Here is an 18671-nt window from a genome sequence, read left to right on the forward strand (position 1 = left end):
ACTGCATGCCCAATCTGTGGAGCTCAAGCACTCAGTTTGGCCAGATTGGCAATGTGAGCACCCCATCACATCATCTGGTCCCAAGAACAGCCTGAGATCTAGGCATACTTCCTGACCTGGTCAGGCACGGTCTTCTGGGTCAAAATGATGTTCTCTGCCCTGTGGAAGAGTGCTGAGGAGGAAATACCCATTCAAAACAGAAAACTCTGCAATGCTCCCAGGACCTCCTTAGCAGCTGGGAAGACAAGAGTGAGTGGAGTGCTGCCAGGGGGAGATGACCTCCTCAGTTCCTCCATCGCAGCAGACAGTGGACTAGGTATCATCTGTATCATCGCCAAAAGCAGGGAGGATCTGCCCTGCAGGGCAGAGCAGTGACAACTCCACACTCCGGCATGTGTGGAATAAAGTCTGTGGAAACTAGAGAGGCGCAAGTGCTCATGGTCACTTTGGTCTTAGCAGAAAAGCTACTAAGTTACCACGATTTCCATAAAGAGTTTTAAAACGTGTTAAACTCTTTTTTTTTTTTTTGAAAAGGAGTTTTGCTCTTGTTGCCCAGGCTAGAGTGCAATGGCGCCACCTCCGGCTCACGGCAACCCCTGCCTCCTGAGTTCAAGCAATTCTCCTGCCTCAGCCTCCCGAGCAGCTGGGATTACAGGCCAACCACACCCAGCTAATTTTGTATTTTTAGTAGAGACAGGGTTTCTCCGTGTTCGTCAGGGTGGTCTCGAACTCCCAACGTCAGGTGACCCGCCCGCCTCGGCCTCCCAAAGTGCTGGGATTACAGGAGTGAGCCAGTGCGCCCAGCTAAAACATGTTAAACTCTTGAACTTAAAAATCTGAACATGTCAAGACCAGCCTGGGCAACAGAGTGAGGCCCCATCTCTGCAAAAAATTAAAAAATTAGCCTGCATGGTGGTGTGTGCTTGTAGTCCCAGCTACTCGGAACACTAAAGTGGGAGAATCGCGTGAGCCCGGGAGGTCGAGGCTGCAGTCTCCCGAGTAGCTGGGATTACAGGCACACGCCACTGCGTCTGATTTTTTTGTATTTTTGGTAGAGACGGGGTTTCACCATGTTGGCCAGACTGGTCTCAAACTCCTGACCTCAGGCAATCTACCCCCTCGGCCTCCCAAAGTGCTGGGATTACAGGCGTGAGCCACCATGCCTGGCCAACCCTGCCTTAAAATCAATCAATCACTCAATCAATCAATCACTCAATCAATCAGAACGTGGTGATGGGAGCAAGAAATAAACTGATTTCATCACCAGGCTTGACTGGCTCAGACATGCTTGACCCACCTACCCACCCAAGAATAAAGAGACACAGGACACCCATTTCTCAAGGTATTTCTTTTGTAAAGGAGCCAGATTTGGCAACTAGACTGAAAATCTTCAAAAATTCTGTACAAATGTGTAATGTACAAATATACACAAGGCTTTTGCCAAGAAAAGACATCACAACAAGTGACAGAGGTGGCTTTGGTGTCACATACCACCTACAGCATCTCAAACCCCTAGGAATGTGAGGGGCTGATGGACCACAACATAGGCTACACATGTAAACACGCTACATTACACTATATACACTGGAGTATAAAAAACCCACTGTCCTCTCCGGTCTGTTCACAAGCCCTCTGGCGGGAAGGAAGGCCATTCACCAGACAACCCACATAAGGGGAACTTCTTTAAGGTGGGAGGGAGAACCCTGCAGAATGAAGTGGTTCACCCTAAGATCTATTAACAGCACAAGGCATGCCCTTAAAGAGACAGGCGGTAAGAGCGAATTCAGGAGATGGACCACTTCTTGTGCTCCTTGTCATCTCTCTCTCTCTCTCACTCCATCTCAGTGAACCGGGCAAACATGGCTTTCCGGACAGCATCTTTGTAGGAATCGGCGCCCGACAAACCATATGCGCTGCCTTTGGCTCCTAGGCCAGCTCCCTTTAGCCGAACTTGAGCCTGGGAAATCACAGAGACTGTCAGCTGGCAGGTAGGGTATGGGCTGCTCCACCTCTCACCATGCCCACTCCTTACCCAGCAGGACCACCCACCAGGAGACAGAAGAAAGAAAACTGTATATGAAGACAAGGATTTCTCCAGAAGAGACCAGGAGCAAGTGTAAGGACTGGAGGAATAAAATGGGCTACGGAACACAGGCAGATGAAGCAAATCACCCACCCCTCAATGCCTGCTCAGCAAGCATCCATGCCTAGGAAAGGGCCCCAAAGTACTCCTCTGAAGCATGGGAAAGGCCTGGTAATTACAGGCACAGATTACACAGGACAGCTCGATGTCAGCAGAACTCACATAAACAGGATGAACATGGTCTACAAGAGTCTGACCTAAGCTGTGCTCCCAGGACAGAACAGGGGCAATTACAGGTGGAGCTCCTGCCTAGAAGGCCAGTGGGTAGGGGCCTCTGATCCTGGGATATGATGCCTCAGTGTGGGCTCTGATCAATTTAAAGATTTCTTTTTTTTTTTTTTTTTTTTTTTTTTTGAGACGGAGTCTTGCTCTATCACCCAGGCTGGAGTGCAGTGGCGCAGTCTCGGCTCACTGCAAACTCCGCCTCCCGGGTTCACGCCATTCTCCTGCCTCAGCCTCTCCGAGTAGCTGGGACTACTGGCGCCCGCCACCACGGCCGGCTAATTTTTTTGTATTTTTAGTAGAGACGGGGTTTCACCGTGGTCTCGATCTCCTGACCTCGTGATCCGCCCGCCTCGGCCTCCCAAAGTGCTGGGATTACAAGCGTGAGCCACCGCGCCCGGCCCAATTTAAAGATTTCTTATCGTGGGTGAAAACCCTACTAAATTTTTTTTTTTTTTTTTTTTGAGACAGAGTCGCTGTTGCCCAGGCTGGAGTACAGTGGCGTGATCTCGGCTCACTGCAACCTCCTCCTGCCAGGTTCAAGCAATTCTCCTGCCTCAGCCTCCTGAGTAGCTGGGATTACAGGCACATGCTGCCATGCCCAGCTAATATTTTGTATTTTAGTAGAGACGGGTATTCACCGTGTTTCCCAGGCTGGTCTCAAACTCCTGGGCTCAGGCAATCCACCCGCCTCGGCCTCCCAAAGTGCTGGGATTACAGGCGTGAGCTCATGCCTGTAATCTGCCCCTTCATGCTAAGGTAAAGCTGCTCCTGGCTCCCAGGCTCTATGAGTGCTCTCATCTCATCTCTGGAACCAGCCTGTAAGCCTGGCAAACATCAAGGCCTGACCCTACTGCTTACCTCAATGGGAGCCGTAATGCCTTGACACTTTCGTCCCAAGCCAGAGCCTTCCCGCCAGCCCATGGCCTGCAGCATCTTGTTGCCAATGTTACTGTGGTCAATGCCATCTTTGGTGGGTTGCTCGTAATTCCTGCCAGTGGCAAACACACAGTTACTTAAAACAGCCAGGGCCCCAGCTTACGAACTGGAAAATGTGCACATCACATACACAGTGCCAGCATCAAACTGCTTCTTGCGCTTGGGCTCTGGAGGTTCTGGAATGCCGTACTTCTCCCGTCTTTCTGCAGCTCGGTCTCGGTATTTCATCTACATGGGAGAAAAAACACTGCTGGAAATGTTCACAGACTTCAACCTGTAACCGTCTAATGCACCTATTCAAAACTATCCCCTCAAGTATTTTTAAATCTGAAGAATGCTTTTTTTAGACTGCTCTGAAATACCAAATTCCCTTGTTCCCCTCATCATACCTAGTCATATCTGAAATGTTAAATTTGTAGATATGAATTGTGTGGAACCAGGGGCAGAACTATGTCTCCAACAAGCAGTTTTATTTAATTAGCCACCCTCTGTCAAGCTATTCAACCAGCCCACTGGGCAGTGGGTACAGCTTGCGAAGAGGAAGGCAGAATTGCCCGTTCTCCTCAGCATTTGGACAGGCATACCTCCAACATCAAGGAGGCTTCCAGAGACCTGTTCAGCAGTCCCTGGGGAGGTGGAACCATAGATAGTAGGGCGGGAAGGGTGTGGGGAGAAGAAAAGCAAAAGCCTTAGCTACAAACACTTCAGAATTATCTCGGGGTGGAAGATTTCTAACCCACTTGCTCATTTCTAACCCACAGGCCTGTATTTGCATTTAAATCCCTGCCCACCTGGCCGCTAACCTGCCCCAACCACCAGCACTAACTGCTTGCCCATTATTGTGTCACAGGCTTCTCTCTTGCCTTTGTTCCCAGATCTGCTTGCCATGCCCTGCCCATCCTTCCTTTCATATCACCTGCAATAACCTCATGTCCTGCTGTCCTTTGGGATTAATTTGAAGCCCCCTTCTTTGCCCATGAAGGCTTCCCTGGCCAGGCCAAACTAGACCACTCTCTCCATAACAAAATCCAGTGTATTTAAGCAGCAAGCTCTGGCATTCAAGACCTGTGAGCAGTCTCGGCAGTGTGCTTCTGCCTTGTGCACCCTTATGATGAAGGGACAATGTGAGGCTCATGAAGCACACAGAGCCTGGGTCTAGGCTACATGAACTACAATGGTCAGATGACAAGGGTATGACAAATCCTTCTACCCTGCCCCTGGGATCTGGAACTAAATGCTACAAATAAAAGCTAAAGGCGATTATCCCAATATCCTCTTCCCTGTGGCAGTTTCCCATTCACCTCTCTCTCCCTTAGCTCCAAGGCTTCCAGCTCCTGCTCGCTCAGCCTGGATCGTCGGTAGATGTCCATGTTTTGCTACACAAAAGATGTGAAAGACACAGTAAGGACTCAGACCATCTTAATTTGAAATATCCTAACATTAGTAACATCTACTGTACTTTAAGAGCCAAAGCCCAAACAATACACAATCACATAAAAACTATAGTCTGATGTGTGTGGAGCTGCCAGACTCCTTCCACCGTCATCGGGAACAGCTTTCTGTAAGGCCATCATTAATGGCAGGTATTTTTGGAACCGTCAGGACTGTTAGGGCACTCAAATTGTCTCACTGTCTCCCCTCGCCCCCTCAGATCAGCTCAGAAAAGCATGGCCACCTTGTGAAGGTCTGAGAGTTGCTGGTGCCTCACTAGGGCATCTTTGTTCGGGAACTGGCGCCGGCACAGCAGACAGGCCATCTTCTTCCAGTCAGCTAGCTTCTCTTCCTCACTCTCAAGTCTCTCCACGAGCTCCTCCTCATTGTCACTGTCACCACTGTAAGCAGCAACCAGACCCCTCTGGGGACAAAAGGAGGGCAGGTCACTGGAAATGTACAATAGGAAGATGGCGATGGCTATGTACCTGGATAAAGTAATGCCTCATCCGAAATGTTAACAAATCCCCATTACTGTATGTCAACTTTAGTAGTGAATTACATTTTGTCAACTGCGTGGAACAGTCAGGTCCTTGACGGCTAGGCCTGACAGCCTCCTGGTACCAACCTTCTTGGAGCCTAAGAAATGGATTCCTGGGTGACTACCTTTTTCTATTTCTTTTGAGAAGGAGTCTTGCTCTGTTGCACAGGCCGGAGCGCAGTGGCGTAATCTCAGCTCACTGCAACCTCCGCCTCTCAGGTTCAAGTGATTCAAGTGTCTCAGCCTCCCAAGTAGCTGGGATTACAGGCGCCTGCCACCACCCCTGGCTAATCTTTTGCATTTTTAGTAGAGATGGGGTTTCACCATATTGGTCAGGCTGATTTTGAACTCCTGATCTCAAATGATCCGCCTGCCTTGGCCTCCCAAAGTGCTGGGATTACAGGTGTGAGCCAAAGCGCCAAGACTCTTTTTTTTTTTTTTTTTAAATGAGACAGGGTCTTGCTCACTGCCCAGGCTGGAGTGCAATGGTATGATCCCCAAAAAGTGCAGTGGCTCACTGCAGCCTTGATCTCCTGGGCTCAAGCAATTCTCTTCCCTCAGCATCCCAAGTAGCTAGGAGTACAGATGCATGCCACCACACCCAACTAATTTGTTTCTAATTTTTAGTAGAGACGAAGTCTTGCAATGTTGCCTAGACTGAGTGACTATTTTCAAACCACTGACCACACATAAAAATCCCAAATACAACATATCAGAATAATGGCCCACCAGACCAGTATCTATCTAGTAAAACAAGCTTTTTTTTGTCTTAATTTTCTCTTTCCAGACCATTAAAACTCTCTACTCACAGATGCAATGAAACTTAATTAACTGAGCTTAGGAATTGAAGCTTCTTTCGTCACTCCATCTCATCTGCTCTCACAGAAAACAAAGCCCCGAACATGGAATCTATGTGCAGACACTGCTCCAATACCCATCAACAGCAATCACATTCAGTTTTAAGTAGGAATCACATTAGCCAAAATGCAGCTGAGCCTTAAAGTGAGACACAAACCACAGATAGGGTCTTTAAAACACTGGTGGTACTCCCTTACTTTGAGGGGATTCTCCTCATCTCCGTTTCGCACCAATTCTGGGATGAGCTGCTGCCTTTCAGCTAAGGCTCCCTGGGAAACAGAGGACAAGCCATGAGACTCAACTTTTAGGTAAGTTCCCATCATGACGTACTGGCCATTCCTGCTATTACCTTCTTCTCAAAGAGAGCAAAGCCAGCGTCTGCTGCAGCAGATTCTCTCCTTTCTTCTTCCCTCAAGGAATTGACAGGCTGAAAGCTATTTTTAAAGTTTTCTTTCTGCTTATTCAAACTCTTAGCCCAGCGTTCCATGTCTTTGGCGATCTAATGTCAAACAACACCAACAAAAAAACATTTAGTCCCCTGTGCCATGAGAATGAGCCATTAAGGATCTTATCTCAACTATATGCCCCGTAACAAACCCCTTTTACTCTTACTTCCACCGACAAATATTTCCATTAGATATTATCACATATAACCAAAGTCATTCATAAATACTGCTTGAAAAGCTTTGAGATTTCCAGGGCTTCTTTTTCTAAGTACACAGGCAAACTGACAGTCAAGATATGGTAACAATAACAAATTGCAAAATGCTGTGAGAACTTAGTATGAATAAAATGTGGAGCCCAATTTTTAAGAATCCAAATAATACTGACATAAATGCTACAACCCCAAAACCAAGAGTTCAGCCCAATACCTCAATGAGAGAAATATGGGTCATGTTCTAACCTGCTGGGCTGTTTTGCTCTTGGGTTTCTCCTTCTTCTCTTTCCCCTCTTTTGCAGGAGGCAGGCCTGTCTGCTGGTGGGAGCTAGATTCTGCAGCTGGCACGTAGGTCTCTTTCTCCCCATCCCAGTAAAGGTACTGCTGGGTTAAGGAATTATAGTAGTACTAGAAAACAACAAACAAAAAACAATTAATGCAGACTTTCTGCTATGTCAGTCGATTACATATTTTGTCAAAAAACAAAAGATAAAATATGTTGTGGACTAGTGATATTTCCTGCCCAGAAAGGACCCTTGGCACACCTTGGTATAAGTAAAGATGATGAACCACCTAGCAAAGAGGTGTGACACTGCTAGAGTAAAAATAGAATATGAATTCTTTAAAAAGTTTAGTTCCCAGCCGGGCGCAGTGGCTCACGCCTCTAATCCTAGCACTTTGGGAGGTGGTGGTGGGCGGACCACCCAAGGTCAGGAGTTCAAGACCAGCCTGGCCAACATGGTGATAACTCATCTCTACTAAAAATACAAAAATTAGCTGGGCATGATGGCACACCTGTAATCCCAGCTACTCAGGAGGCTGAGGCAAGAGAACTGCTTGAACCTGGGAGACGGAGGAGGTGGCAGTGAGCCAAGATCGTGCGCCACTGCACTCCAGTCTGGGTAACAAAGACTCCGTCTCAAAAAAAATGATGATAAAAATTTAAAAAGTCTAGTTCCCACTAATTTAATCCCTGGACCTACCTAGAGGGCACCCAAAGAGCAATTTGTCTCACTCTGTCCACAGACTATTTACATAAACCAGGCAGCCAGAACAGGTGGGCGTGTCATGGAGTTCAGACATCTGCCATGACAACAGCACATCATTGGGCCCATCCACATAGAATCCTTTGGATACCAGGCAACCACACACAGGGTGTAAACACTAGCTCAGAGCTGGAAGGAGGTGTTGGTGAAGGGACCCAAGCTCAGCAGGAATTGCAACAGAGGAGAGGTGTCACATATCCTCTCCTCTCCTTTATTTATTTTCCAGTCGCTCACTCTATCTGCTCAACAGGGACCCAGGAGACAGTGTCTGTCTCTTCTGGGTAAGGTGGCGTGGCTAACAGACACAACTTCTTTTTTTTTTTTTTTTTTTTCAGACGGAGTCTCACTCTGTTGCCCAGGCTGGAGTGCAGTGGCACGATCTTGGCTTACTGTAAGCTCCACCTCCTGGGTTCACGCCATTCTCCTGCCTCAGCCTCCCGAGTAGCTGGGACTACAGGCGTTCGCTACCACGCCCGGCTAATTTTTTTGGTTTTTTTTTTTTTTTTTTTAGTAGAGACGGGGTTTCACTGTGTTAGCCAGGATGGTCTCTATCTCCTGACCTAGTGATCCTCCCGTCTTGGCCTCCCAAAGTGCTGGGATTACAGGCGTGAGCCACCGCGCCCAGCCTACAGACACAACTTCTAAGGCCACCAAAGAGAACTGACAGGGAAAAAAAAAAACAAAAAATGAACTGACAGGGAAATAAATGGCCAGGCTTCACAAACGAGAGAAGTGGAAGAGGCATGCAGAGGCTTGGCCTGCTTAGGCACATCACACACAGCTTCACACTTCAATCTCTCAGAAACCACAACCTATCAATGCCAAGTTCCTGTTAAAAATACTTATTTTACTGTTCTAGATATACAGCTCCCGGTCATAAATAGAGTTATTTATGGGGTGTTAAAGTTGTTTTTCCCTTTTAAAAGTTATATATGCCACCAAAAATAAAACACCACTCCATACATCTGCTCAATTCTACCCTCAAGAATACACAGGGAGGCAAAGTAAAGGATGCTGGACACAAAAGGTCATCTATTGTCTGACTCCACTTATATGAAATGTCAAGAACAGAGGGCTGGGCACGGTGGCTCATGCCTGTAATCCTGGCACTTTGGAGGCTGAGGCGGGTGGATCACTTAAGGTCAGGAGTTCGAGACCAGCCTGGCAAACAAGATGAAACCATGTCTCGACTACAAAAATTAGCTGGGTGTGGTGGGTGCCTGTAATCCCAGCTACTAGCTACTCAGGAGGCTGAGGCAGGAGCATCGCTTGAACGCAGGAGGTGGAGGCTGCAGTGAGCCAAGATCGTGCCACAAAAAAAAAAAAAAAAAAGGCAAATCCACAGAGACAGAGAGTAGATTAGTAGTTACTGGAGGAGAGTACAGAATGGGGAGTGACTGTTTAACAGGTACAGGGTTTCTTCTTGGAGTGATGAAAATGTTCTGAGATTAGACAGTGGTAACAGTTACACAACACTGTGAATATACTAAAAGCCACTGATTTGTACACTCTAAAAGGTTAAATAATAAGGAGAAAAGTACAATTTAAAATTTCTAGCTACGTCTTTCCATAAATTGTAACTTGACAAAATAATCTATAGCAACAGAAATCAAAATAGTGGTTACTGAAGACATAGGTTACTGACCAGCAATGGGCGTGAGGATTAGGTGGGCTGGGAATAAGTGGTGGTGTATATACACATGTAATATACAAATGAATAGACATGTAAACATTCAAAGAATTGCACATTTCTGTTTTGTGTATTTTTCTGTGTGTATGTTATACCTCAAAACATTTTTTAACCCTAAAATTAAAACTTACAATCTCCAAATAAAAATTACATTTTGGTGGCTTTGAAGAAGTTAAAACTAATCTGAGTCATATATTCTTTTGCAGGAAATATTTCATTTTATACCTCATAAATGCACTAAGCGAAACTACTTCTAGTGAAATTGAGGAGGAAAGCAGCGCATTTACTTGCGAGTTGGGGTCATAATAGAGCCCTGTTGTCGGATCATAGTAATATCCTGAAGATTCATCATACTGGTAAGTGGACGTGTCAGGTACTGCTGCAAAAACAAAATCCAGCATACAGTCATTCCAGGTAAGAAATGGCTTTATTTCAAATTCTAAGCCAGTGAGATGCAGCAGGCCTAATGTTTCTTCTCTGTCTCACATCCCCAAGTGTCCCTCTGACACCCGCAAAGGGAGAAGAACTCTCATTAAACAAAGACAACAACTAAGACCTTCCAACTGTCAACAGCCCCATGAGGTTTGGCTTACCATATTTGGTACCAGGAACTACACCAGTAGGGGAAGCGGCTGGGGCCTGTGTACTTGTGCTAGTGCTAGGCTGTGCTTCCTCAGTCTGGAAAGAACAGCAGCTTCAATATAATTTCAACTGTAAAGCCTTTTAAGAGAGCTAAATCACTGCAATCATCCAGGAGGAAGGGTTCCCCTGACAGACACACTGTAGCAATAATCTAAGGCAATCCCTCAGCAAAACCCATGTTGACAACTTTCTTGCTTTCTTTTTCAAGAGGAGTCTTGCTCTGTTGCCCAAACTGGACTGCAGTGGCACAATCTTGGCTCACTGCAACCTCCGTCTCCAGGGTCCAAGCAATTCTCCTGCCTCAGCCTCCCGAGTAGCTGGGATTACAGGCGTGTGCCACCACGCCCGGCTAATTTTTGTATTTTCAGTACAGACGGGGTTTCACCATGTTGGCCAGGCTTGTCTTGAACTCCTGACCCTGTGATCCGCCCGCCTTGGCCTCCCAAAGTGCTGGGATTACAGGCGTGAGCCACTGCGCCCGGCGACAATTTACTTTTTTTTTTTTTTTTTTTGAGACGGAGTTTCGCTCTGTTGCCCAGGCTGGAGTGCAGTGGCACCATCTTGGTTCACTGCAAGCTCTGCTTCCCAGGTTCACGCCATTCTCCTGCCTCAGCCTCCCGAGCAGCTGGGACTACAGGCGCCCGCCACCACGCCCGGCTAATTTTTTTGTATTTTTAGTAGAGACGGGGTTTCACCGTGTTAGCCAGGATGGTCTTGATCTCCTAACCTCGTGATCCACCCGCCTCGGCCTCCCAAAGTGCTGGGATTACAGGTGTGAGCCACCACGCCCGGCCCTGGTGACAACTTTCTAAAGGTCAAGTTGAGGCATGCATAAAGTATAAATACACAGTTGAAATTTTATATATAAAATATACATGCACATATATATCATAAAATTAATATTTTAAGACAACAGAAAGAAATAAAGTTGAAGTGTGTATTACTCAATCCTGGCTCATATAACAGGAAAGGGTAATACTTGTATAGCAAAACAAAATTTCCCCATCAGCCACGAGTTCTGTATATAGGACAACAGGATTACCGGAGAGCCAGGTGGATTGGAGGTTTGATTATACAGCTGAGGACTCTGGGACACTACAGCCGCTGAGGTGGTGGTCACTGCTGTGCCTGATGATAAACACAAGTGTTAGGGAAAGCCAAGGCACTGAACGCCAACCCAAACATCTTTATTTGTAATGCCCAATCTAGCCGCCTTCTGTCATTGTATATGTCAGTTCTTCATAAGCTAATTCCCACTAAGTACCCTGGAATCTGTGACATTTTCATTTTCTTACAATTCTACTAGATGTGATATACAAAGTTAAGGATTCTGTATCATGGCTAAGAAAAAGAGAAGAGGCCGGGCGCGGTGGCTCAGGCCTGTAATCCCAGCACTTTGGAAGGAAGAGGCGAGCAGATCACGAGGTCAGGAGATTGAGACCATCCTGGCTAACACGGTGAAACCCCGTCTCTACTAAAAATACAAAAAATTAGCCAGGAGTGGTGGCGGGCACCTGTAGTCCCAGCTACTTGTGAGGATGAGGCAGGAGAATGGTGTGAACCTGGGAGGCGGAGCTTGCAGTGAGCCGAGATCACGCCACTGCACTCCAGCCTGGGCAACAGAGCGAGACTCCGTCTCAAAAAAAAAGAAAAGAAAGAGAAGAAAGGATCTGTATTTGCTCTGGGGTTGAGAAAGATTTAACTCACAAGGCTTTTAAAAGCCTGAAACAAAAATTAAAGCCAAGGCTTCTTAGAGTGGCTCTTCTGATTGATGTCTGAGCACCAGACTCCAGGGCCACATCCTCTCTGCTCACCTGAACTTACATGGGCACTCATAACTCCTAACACAGAGAGGGGAAATACAGAGTTGAATTCCAAGAATTAAACTCATCACAACATGGTCTCTAAGACCTTGTATTAACTCTGGGCAGGGCTGGGTGCGGTGGCTCACGCCTGTAATCCCAGCACTTTGGGAGGCCGAGGCGGGCGGATCACGAGGTCAGGAGATCCAGACCATCCTGGCTAACACAGTGAAACCCCGTCTCTACTAAAAATACAAAAATTAGCCAGGCATAGTGGTGGGTGCCTGTAGTCACAGCTACTCGGGAGGCTGAGGCAGGAGGATGGCATGAACCCAGGATGCGGAGCTTGCAGTGAGCCAAGATCGCACCACTGCACACCATCCAGCCTGGGCGACAGAGCGAGACTCCGTCTCAAAAAAAAAAAAAAAAAACCTCAGTGTACACAAATAACCGTATTCTTCCCCAGAACCTTGGGTACATGATGACAGCCCTGAATATGCCCCCTACATTCTTTTTTTTTTTTTTTTTTCCTTTCTGAGACAGAATCTCAGTCGCCCAGGCTGGAGTGCAATGGTGCTATCTCGGCTCACTGCAATCTCTGCTGCTCGGGTTCAAGCAATTCTCCTGCCTCAGCCTCCTGAGTAGCTGGGATTACAGGTGCCTGCCACTGCATCTGGCTAATTTCTGTAGTTTTAGCTGAGATGGGGTTTCACCATGTTGGCCAGGCTGGTCTTGAACTCCTGACCTCGTGATCCACCTGCCTTGGTCTCTCAAAGTGCTGGGATTACAGGCGTGAGCCATCGTGCCCGGCCATGCCCCCTACAATCTTACAGAGAAATGGACTTGTAGCTTTTGGTCCATTTAGGACATTTAATCATATTTCTTCAACCGTAAGTGTTTAAACAAAAGGTAAAAAGGAGATGAAGTTTACTACCTGATGCAGATGATGCATCAGATTCCAATCCTCCAGCTTGTTGTTGATAAAACTGCTGATAATCCTGTGAATACTGAAGAAAAGTCCACCATTAAAGTTGCTATTCTCAGACACACTCTGAAAGACTATAAGGTGGATGCTGCTAAAATCTACCTACCTGAGCATATTGGGCATAGCCATCTTGACCTGGCTGCAGATAATTGTAGTCAACACTGCCTCCTTCACCACTTTGAGACTACAAAACATCAAAATGAGACAAAGACAAACTTAGTGGGCATTAAGGAAAAAAATTCAGAAGCAGTCCCTAAAAATGAGCTTGTGATACTGGGCGCTGTGGCTCACGGCTGTAATCCCAGCACTCTGGGAGGCTGAGGTGGGTGGATCACCTGAGGTCAGGAGTTCAAGACCAGCTTGGCCAACGTGGTGAAATCCCATCTCTACTAAAATACAAAAATTAGCCGGGCATGGTGGCAGGTGCCTGTAATCCCAGCTACTAAAGAGGCTGAGACAGAAGAATTGCTTGAACCCAGAAGGTGGAGCTTGCGGTGAGCCAAGATCGCACCACTGCACTCCAGCCCGGGTGACCAGAGTGACACTCCATCTCAAAAAAAAAAAAAAAAAAAAAGAGCTCGTATTGCGAGTACCACAGGAGAGGTCATGTCTGTGAATCTGGGCACCACCACCACACTACCTTGAGCAAAAAGATGCTCGATCTTACCTGGGTGGATGACCACTGAGCAGCAGCAATAGCTGTACTAGCTACAGAGAAGGCGCTGACGCGGTTACCATCTGAGAGGACCAAGTCTCTGAAACCACAAAGATCCAATCATGTGATTCTATCTCAGTATTCCCACAATTAGTGCCCCTATACCACCAACTGATTCACTCCACCCTTTGTCAGTTCTCAAATGCCAGCAAGGCCACATTTCATAGGGGGAGGGCTCTTCATGGGGAAATTCCTCAGTAAGCAAGTGGCCCTGTAGTATAATTGCTATACCTTGTAACCTGCCATCTAATAAAGAGTTTTTTGGATATGCAATGATACTAAAAAAAAGGGAAATTTACCGTGTTAGAGTTAAGCACTATATACATGAAATTATTAGCACGCTGTTCTGGAAGGAACAGGTTATTTCTGGATGGGTTAGCACTATACTGCTGCAGTTTGCAAAGCATGTGTTCTCAACCCATCTGCCATACTTGCCTTTCTCCTGATCTGAAACCATTTCAGGCAACTTCATCAACTGGTTATACAGGACAGTAGGGAATAATCACTAAAAGAAGACAAACGTGTCCCTCCTGGCCTTGGCAATCAGGGAGGATCACAGTGTCTCAACATACTTGGGGTACAGGCTTGGCGTTCAGTTAGCACGCTGTACAAATGTGCAGATGCAGTAGTTTGAAATAAGGACAATGAAGCCACTCACTTTCTGGCACTTTTTGCAAAATCAACCCCAATAGTTTTGCCATCAATTTTCAAAGGAGGATGGAGACTCTGTAATATCTGAAGCAGCTGAGAAGCATCCTGAAGGAGAATGTGAAGAAAAAAAATGTGTAATGTAATTAAAAATCTCTCCCTACCATCTACCCCATTCAAAGCAGTTTTCTACTAAAAAAAAAAAAAAAAAAGGCAATTAATTCCTTATTGTGTTTGCAGATATGAAACCTCAAGAAAGGAATACCTCTCTTTCCTCTAAGATGTGAAGGTTTCCAGTATTACCAAAAGAGCAAATGCTAAACCAATCTAAAACAAAGTACATCTAACACTTGGGAGGCTGAGGTGAGCAGATCACTTGAAGTCAGGAGTTCGAGACCAGCCTGGCCAACATGGCAAAAACCCATCTCTACTAAAAATACAAAAATTAGCTGGGCGTGGCCGGGCGCGGTGACTCACGCCTGTAATCCCAGCACTTTGGGAGGCCGAGGTGGGCGGATCACGAGGTCAGGAGATCGAGATCATCCTGGCTAACACGGTGAAACCCCGCCTCTACTAAAAATACAAAAAATTAGCCGGGCATGGTGGTGAGCACCTGTAATCCCAGATACTCTGGAGGCTGAGGCGGGAGAATGGCGTGAACCCTGGGGAGGTGGAGCTTGCAGTGAGCCGAGATCATGCCACTGCACTCCATCCAGCCTGGGCGACAGAGTGAGACTCCCTCTCAAAAAAAAAAAAAAAATTAGCTGGGCGTGGTGGCGGGCACCTGTAATCCCAGTTACTCAGGAGGCTGAGGCAGGAGAATCGCTTGAACCCTGGAGGCAGAGGTTTCAGTGATCCGAGATGGTGCCACTGCACTCCAGCCTGGGCGACAGTGAGACTCCATCCCAAAACAGAACAACAACAACAAAAAACAAGTACAAAGGACTAAACTGTGGCTCAAAAAATTCTGCCAGTTGCCTAGAGGTATACACATTATTTTTACTACTTACTGAAGTCATCAGGCCTGTAATTTCACAGTGCAAAAACTGTCATTAGGGAGCCTTGCATCTTGGGCTTCAGGAGCCTCAGACAGTTTCAAAACTGGATGAACCACATTTGCCTCTTAAAGCTGTTTCTTTTAAAAAGGAAAGAATCGATGAGAACCTCACCATTGCAGAAGACAGCTGCACAAATGCGAAGCCTCTGTTCTGCTGGGTCTGTTTGTCTTTTATGAGGCGGATGTTATTGACTGCTAAAGACGCGTAAGGAGACAGTGCTGTCATGATGGAATCCACCACAGTGTGCGGAGCTATGTTCCGAAGAATGATCGCTAGGGGTAAATGAGACAAATGACATACACATGCATTCTCACCACCAATGTACCAATGTTTTCCAAGACAGGGTCAAGTACAAACAAATCCATTTGGGACATTCCTAGTGTATTTTCTACCCTGACTTGGAGAAGATTTTAAAAATCCAGTCTTTTAAGGGACAACCCGAAGCTGCTGCTGCTCCTTAAAAAAGGGTAGGAGAACAGAAATTTCCAACTGAGGTCAATTTTTTTTTTTTTTTTTTTTTTTGAGACGGAGTCTCGCTCTGTCGCCCAGGCTGGAGCGCAGTGGTGCAATCTCGGCTCACTATAAGCTCCACCTCCCAGGTTCATGCCATTCTCTTGCCTCAGCCTCCCAAGTAGCTAGGATTACAGGTGCGTGCCACCACACCCGGCTAATTTTTTGTATTTTTAGTAGAGACAGGGTTTCACCATGTTAGCCAGGATGGTCTCCATCTCCTGACAACTGAGGTCAATTTTTAACATGAAGACCAAAAGATCATGTATGAACTTACTATCACAGTAGTAATCCACAGACTGAACCGACTCTGTGGTTCCAGGAGGCACTTCCTGTTCAGAGTCTAGAAGGGAAAGTGATCCAATTAGAGACAAACAACTAATGTATTTTCACCAAAGAAATACATTAAAATCCCCACAAGTTTGTGTTTTAACCACACAAAACAATCGTTTTTTTCTTTTTTAAGCACTTGTGCCTATAGTAAAACCTCATTAATTGTGACATGGTTAACGCAGAATGCAAACTTTGGGCCACAGTGGGACTGACACTACCCTGCACTAAAGAAAGGCAGATGCAGAACGCAAACCAGGTGAGCAGACTTAATTCTAGAAAACAAAAGAACTTTCTGTGCTCTCACAATCATGAGCAGCATTACCTAACCTAAGGGAAAAGATTTAAAGAAAACAGACAAGTTGTTTAAGTACACTAAAATCTATACTTTTCCTCAGGCTCACGGTTAACAACCCTATTTGTCAGATTTTTGTTTTGTTTTTTTTTTGAGAAGCAGGATCTTGTTTGTTGCCCAGGCTGGAGTGCAGTGGTATGACCATAGCTCACTGCAGCCTTCAACTCCTGGACTCAAGCAATCCTCTCACCTAAACCTCCTGAGTAGCTAGGACTACAGGTGTGTACCACCACACCCAGATAATTTAAAATTTCTTTTTTTGTAGAGGCAGGGTCTTGCTATCTCTTGCCAGGCTGGTATTGAACTCCTGTCCTCAAGTGACCTTCCCACCTTGGCCTTGCAAAGTGGTGGGATTACAGTGAGCCACCGCTCCCTGCCCCAGTTAGTAGGTTTTAATGCATATTGCAAACAGCTGAATCCAGTCTTACCAAACTTGTCTGCTCCACATCGGAAGCATTTTAGTCTTTTCCTGAAATTGTTAAGGCAGCACTGAAAAAAAAAGTTTTATCTGTAATTATTTCTCACATTAGGCCAGGCTTTCTAGTAACAATAACAGTGGGGCCATGGGTAGGTCCCAGTAACTAACAGAAAAGCAGAAAGTCTCGTGTAGCTGAGACATGGGGACATAACCTAAAAAATTCAGAATGTAACACTGTTAAAATCTCCCAAGAAAAACAAACTTTGCTGTATGTTGAAGAAGAATCCCATTATTATCAAGCCGAGGAAAGGGTTCAGTTAATTTGAAAACTCTACAGCAAGCCACTGGTGAAGTTATTCCTTGTTATCAACAGAGCACTATACATCCCATCCTACACACACAAACACAAGGTAAACTAACCACTATCTAGTCCCCTACTGGACAGCGGACAGTTTGAGCACTCTCGAAATATCAATGTCGACATTCAAGTTCAAAATGGTAAACCTTATATAACTTTAGCAGGGTTCTCAACTATTTTGGTTAATACAGTCAAGAGACTAAGCCAAAAACTGAGAGCTCTAGAATTCAATAAACAGTAACGTGAAACATACCTAAAATCTTAATCACTAGGCTTAGAACCTGCATCTTTTTTGTTGTCCTTTTTTGTTTTTTGAGACAGAGTCTCACTCTGTCACCCAGGCTAGAGTGCAGTGGCGCGATCTGGGCTCATTGCAACCTCTGCCTCCCGTGTTCAAGAGATTCTCCTGCCTCAACCTCTGAGTAGCTGGGATTACAGGCGGGCACCATGATGCCCGGCTAATTTTTGTATTTTTAGTAGAGACGGGGTTTCGCCATGTTGGCCAGGCTGGTCTCTAACTCCTGGCCTCAAGCTATCCACCTGCCTTGGCCTCCCAAAGTGCTAGGATTACAGGCCTGAGCCACCACGCCCGGCAGAACGTGCATCTTAATAAACGAAACCTCTAGTTCTATCATCTAATACCAGTGTAGGAGGACCCAAGGAAAGTTACAAACCATGAATATTACTGGTAATTGAGTAATCATTTCCTTGTTTGGACAGTCAAATAAACAGAAAAAACAGCAATATCCTAAAGGAGTTTTGTATATTTGGGAAGAACATATGCTTACCTTGTTACAAAGCCAATCTTCAAACTTAGGTCTGGGATTGCTATAATGCATTGCAATGTGCTTTCCTTGAATCACCAACTTTTTCTGTAAGAAAAGAAGTAATTAGTTATTCCCATGTGAGGAACATGTGTCCATTTTCCCAGGGCAGAGCACACTTCGGAAAAATCAGTGCTCTGGAATTAAATGGACAACATACGGGGAGGACCAACCACCGCCACCTATACTCTGCCCATCCAATCCTTCAGATAGGCAGTAAGAGAATGGGATGCGGAGTAAAGGTAAACGGAGTCAGGGAGTGCTGAGAAAGCTGTCAAACACTAAACGCTGACTTGCACCAGGCCGTGTCTCCAGCGGAGACAGAAGTCCTAACATTCAGCATTGACAGGCTGCCTGAGTGTGACAGTCTACTTCAAAAAGCAGAAGACACAATTCTCTCAGTTCTGAGATTGTCTCCTACTTTTGCCCTTAGCATGGTGTCCTTGGGCTTCGCTTCACCTTTTTCCCCAGTCCCCCATCCTTATGCAAAGTAAAAGC

General features: G+C 46.0%; 1 protein-coding gene across 2 annotated transcripts in view; it reads right to left on the bottom strand.

Moving 5' to 3' along the window:
- Positions 1 to 1333: 1333 nt before the first annotated feature.
- RBM5 (RNA binding motif protein 5) overlaps positions 1334 to 18671 on the bottom strand; it is a 31888-nt gene continuing 14550 nt past the window's right edge. Inside the window, exons 7-25 of one of the 2 annotated variants that reach the window (XM_055275985.2) lie at positions 18138 to 18221; positions 17002 to 17062; positions 16166 to 16231; positions 15490 to 15650; positions 14331 to 14428; positions 13625 to 13712; positions 13064 to 13141; positions 12907 to 12979; positions 11213 to 11298; positions 10122 to 10206; positions 9816 to 9907; positions 7039 to 7200; positions 6484 to 6633; positions 6332 to 6403; positions 4980 to 5159; positions 4606 to 4680; positions 3435 to 3532; positions 3227 to 3356; positions 1334 to 1957 (exon numbers count right to left, since the gene is read on the bottom strand). In XM_055275985.2, the coding sequence (XP_055131960.1) occupies positions 1832 to 1957; positions 3227 to 3356; positions 3435 to 3532; positions 4606 to 4680; positions 4980 to 5159; positions 6332 to 6403; positions 6484 to 6633; positions 7039 to 7200; positions 9816 to 9907; positions 10122 to 10206; positions 11213 to 11298; positions 12907 to 12979; positions 13064 to 13141; positions 13625 to 13712; positions 14331 to 14428; positions 15490 to 15650; positions 16166 to 16231; positions 17002 to 17062; positions 18138 to 18221 (1965 nt within the window). In that variant the 3' untranslated portion in view covers positions 1334 to 1831. The remainder of the gene's footprint in view (positions 1958 to 3226; positions 3357 to 3434; positions 3533 to 4605; positions 4681 to 4979; positions 5160 to 6331; positions 6404 to 6483; positions 6634 to 7038; positions 7201 to 9815; positions 9908 to 10121; positions 10207 to 11212; positions 11299 to 12906; positions 12980 to 13063; positions 13142 to 13624; positions 13713 to 14330; positions 14429 to 15489; positions 15651 to 16165; positions 16232 to 17001; positions 17063 to 18137; positions 18222 to 18671) is intronic. The other variant, XM_055275995.2, reaches the window with a different exon arrangement.

Source organism: Symphalangus syndactylus, chromosome 1, assembly GCF_028878055.3.
Source record: "Symphalangus syndactylus isolate Jambi chromosome 1, NHGRI_mSymSyn1-v2.1_pri, whole genome shotgun sequence".
NCBI classification, from domain to species: Eukaryota; Metazoa; Chordata; class Mammalia; order Primates; family Hylobatidae; genus Symphalangus; species Symphalangus syndactylus.